Raw genomic sequence first — 3259 nt, forward strand, 5'->3', positions numbered from 1 at the left:
AAGTAGGGCCATCAAATAGACAACCATCTTTTCAGCAACCATTCCAACATGATCAACATCCACCAATGCATGAAAGACTAACAAAGTTGGAGGATACTTTGGAAAAATTCATGCAAGTGTCAATCACAGACCATAAAAATACTGAAGCATCTATTAGGAATTTGGAAACGCAAGTGGGCCAGTTGGCAAAACAGATGGCAGAGCAGCATTCAGATCACCAACATTTTCCAGCCAACACTCAGACTAATCCCAAGGAGCATTGCAAAGCTATTACTACTAGGAGTATGAAGGTGATTGGTAAGGATGTTGGTGAGAATGTGGCGGTGGAAGAAGATGTACTGAAAGAAAAAGAGATTGAGGGAGAAAAACATGAGTCTGGAGAGACACAAGATGATGAAAATGCAAATAGTAAGTAAATGAATAAACAAAAGGAGGAAGAAAAGAAGAATAGTGATCTGCCACAATTGAAAAATCTTCCTTATCCAAAGAATTCGTCCAAGAAAGACAAGGAGAGACAATATACAAGGTTCATGGACATATTCAAGAACCTCCAAATCAATATACCTTTCATGGAGGCCATGGAACAAATGCCTACTTATGCCAAGTTCATGAAGGATATGTTGACAAGGAAGAGGAAGTTTTCTGAGGAGACAGTGACACTTGAAGCTGGTTGTAGTGCTATAATTCAAAAGTCTTTACCTGAAAAGACTAAGGATCCAGGAAGTTTCACAATACCAGTCAGTATTGGAGAGTTATCTGTCAGGAAAGCACTACTGGATTTGGGTGCTAGTATTAATCTCATGCATTTGTCTATGCTGAAGAGAATTGGAGATTTAGATATCAAACCCACGAGGATGACTCTACAACTTGCGGATAGGTCAATGAAATTTCCGTATGGGGTTGCAAAAGATGTCCTTGTTAAGGTAGACAAATTGGTATTTCCAGTTGACTTCGTGATAATGGATATTGAAGAGGATGCAGAAGTTCCTCTGATATTGGGCAGACCTTTCATGAAGACTACTAGGGTGAATATTGATGTTGATGAGGGCAAGCTAAAAGTTAGGGGACAAGATGATGAAGTGAACTTCAATGTGTTTGAAGCCATACATCCTCCGAAGGACAAGCAACATTGTTTCAGAGTAGATGTTGGTGAAGAACCATACATGAATGACACGCATCTACACAAAGCAATCTTTTAGATAAAGCTTTGATGGTTGCACCTGAAGGCATAGATGCAGAAGATGATAATAGTATTGAGACTTGTGTAGCAGAGCTAGGTGTATACCGAGAGGTTTCATCTCATCAGGTCCAAACTGATGAGGTAACCAAAACTCAGGAAATTGAAACTCAGAAGTTGGACCTGAAAATGCTACCTTCACATTTGAAGTATGCATGTATGGAAGATGAAGGTAATAAATCGATTGTGATTAGCAGCTCTTTATCACTCGGGGAAGAACAATGATTGATTGAAGTCCTGAAAACAAATGATGGAGCGATAAAATTGTAAGATCCAACATCTCAAATAAGTTGGATAATTAATGGACAAATGGTCAAACCATACTTGGGTGGTGACGTCGAGCGGCTCACCACAATCATCCACCTCGAAAACATATAAAGAAACAAGCGTCGAGCTAATGACGTTAAACAAGCGCTACTTGGAAGGCAATCCAACTTTTATTGTTTCGATGTTATTTTATTTTTGTTACCAGTGTTGTTTTGTTGTATATAAATCATTACATAAAAGTCTTGCACGCAATCCACTTTTCCATCATGAGTCAACAATTGTCTTATGTAGCATATCAGATTCAACATCCAGACAACCAATTCTGGATGAGCCCTGAAGATTTCACTGTCCAGTATCCCTGGCCTAGGGTCATGCCTACTTTTCTAGGGGAGGCAGGAGACGGTGGACCGTCTAGTTCTGATGCAGATGATGATGAAGAAGAAGAAATGATGTGGTGATGAGCATATGAGGAAAACAACAAACTGGTTCTTTCATTTCAATGTTTCAAGTCATTTATGTTGAAGTAGTTGTGTGTGACTATATGTAGCTGTTTTTATTTCAAGGGTGTTCAATCATGTATGTCTGTCTATAAGTAGTAATGTGTTTAACTCAGAGTGTGCATGTTTAGAAGAAAATTCATAAAGAAATCCAATTGTGTTTTCACGCTAGAAAAAAAAATGTGTAGACCTTATGAATAGCAAGTGATTAGTGTTATGAGTTTGACTGATTTCATAATGTGGATGCATAAATCAGACACAGACTAAATAGGTTGAATAATGAACAATTTAATCAAAGGAAAATAACTTTCAAACTGGTGAGAGAGTGTATCCAAATACAGATGAGTGACTTTGCTGGATTTTGTCAATTAGCTTTGCCTGATTTTTGTGTCAATTTCCATTAAGCATGGAATATCAAGGAAATGATTAAGGCCTAGTTTAGGAGAGTTAAGCTACATCCAGAAAGCCAACCCTTATGAATCATGAATCCAATTCTTTGTAGCCCCTTGAGCTGAAAATTTCTTTTTCAAAATCATGTACCCAAGCCACAATGAAATACATCAATCTCCATACCCATGCAGAAAGATCATTGGTGCATATAGTTTTTAATTGTTATGTTGGGAAATTGACGAAATTGTGATTTATGTATCTGAGTTGGAATGTGAATCAGAAATTCTCCTTCTTCAATTATGTGTGAATGATGAGCATGAGGCAGTGAAAAAAAGTGTGAATCATGCTAAAATAAGTGAAGACTCAAAAGAAAGGGTCAATTAAAGAAGGAGAATCAAAATGATTAGTAGCATAAGCGATGATTTGGTGAAAGAAAGTTGAAAGTGGACTTCAAAGTGAACAAGTGAAAGAAGTTGGAGTATGCACTAATGGTCTATCTCCTTCTTTGTATCCCAGAAAAACAAAGTTTCTTTGTAGGCAAGCCTCATTGCAACCATATGTCAAGCCCTTGAGATCCTTGGTTGAACATATGTACATGACATAACTGAAATGAAAGGCAAAGTTAAATTGTATGATTATAGTAAAGAATTGAGTGAAACACTTCACCCGAGAGCATAAGGGAGTTCCTATGATTGAATTGAGTAATTATTCCTACTATTCTCTTTGAACTTAAACTGCATACATATTGTGTAATCACTTGGAACTTGGATCACTATGATCAAGCATGAAATAGGTCTTCTTGAAAAAGTTTCACCGTGATTCTAGATGATTGCCATGATTGAACTAAATTGTTTAAAAATCAAGTTCA

General features: G+C 37.2%; 1 protein-coding gene across 1 annotated transcript; it reads left to right on the forward strand.

The window, feature by feature from the left end:
• On the forward strand, positions 417-1199 carry LOC109356176. Its single transcript, XM_019599513.1, has one exon. It carries the CDS (start codon positions 417-419, stop codon positions 1197-1199), a length of 783 nt encoding a protein of 260 aa, XP_019455058.1.

This window comes from Lupinus angustifolius, chromosome LG09, assembly GCF_001865875.1.
Source record: "Lupinus angustifolius cultivar Tanjil chromosome LG09, LupAngTanjil_v1.0, whole genome shotgun sequence".
NCBI classification, from domain to species: Eukaryota; Viridiplantae; Streptophyta; class Magnoliopsida; order Fabales; family Fabaceae; genus Lupinus; species Lupinus angustifolius.

Bases quoted from the DNA above. Each gene is read 5' to 3' on its own strand.
- LOC109356176 (XM_019599513.1), top strand. From the start codon at position 417: ATGAATAAACAAAAGGAGGAAGAAAAGAAGAATAGTGATCTGCCACAA.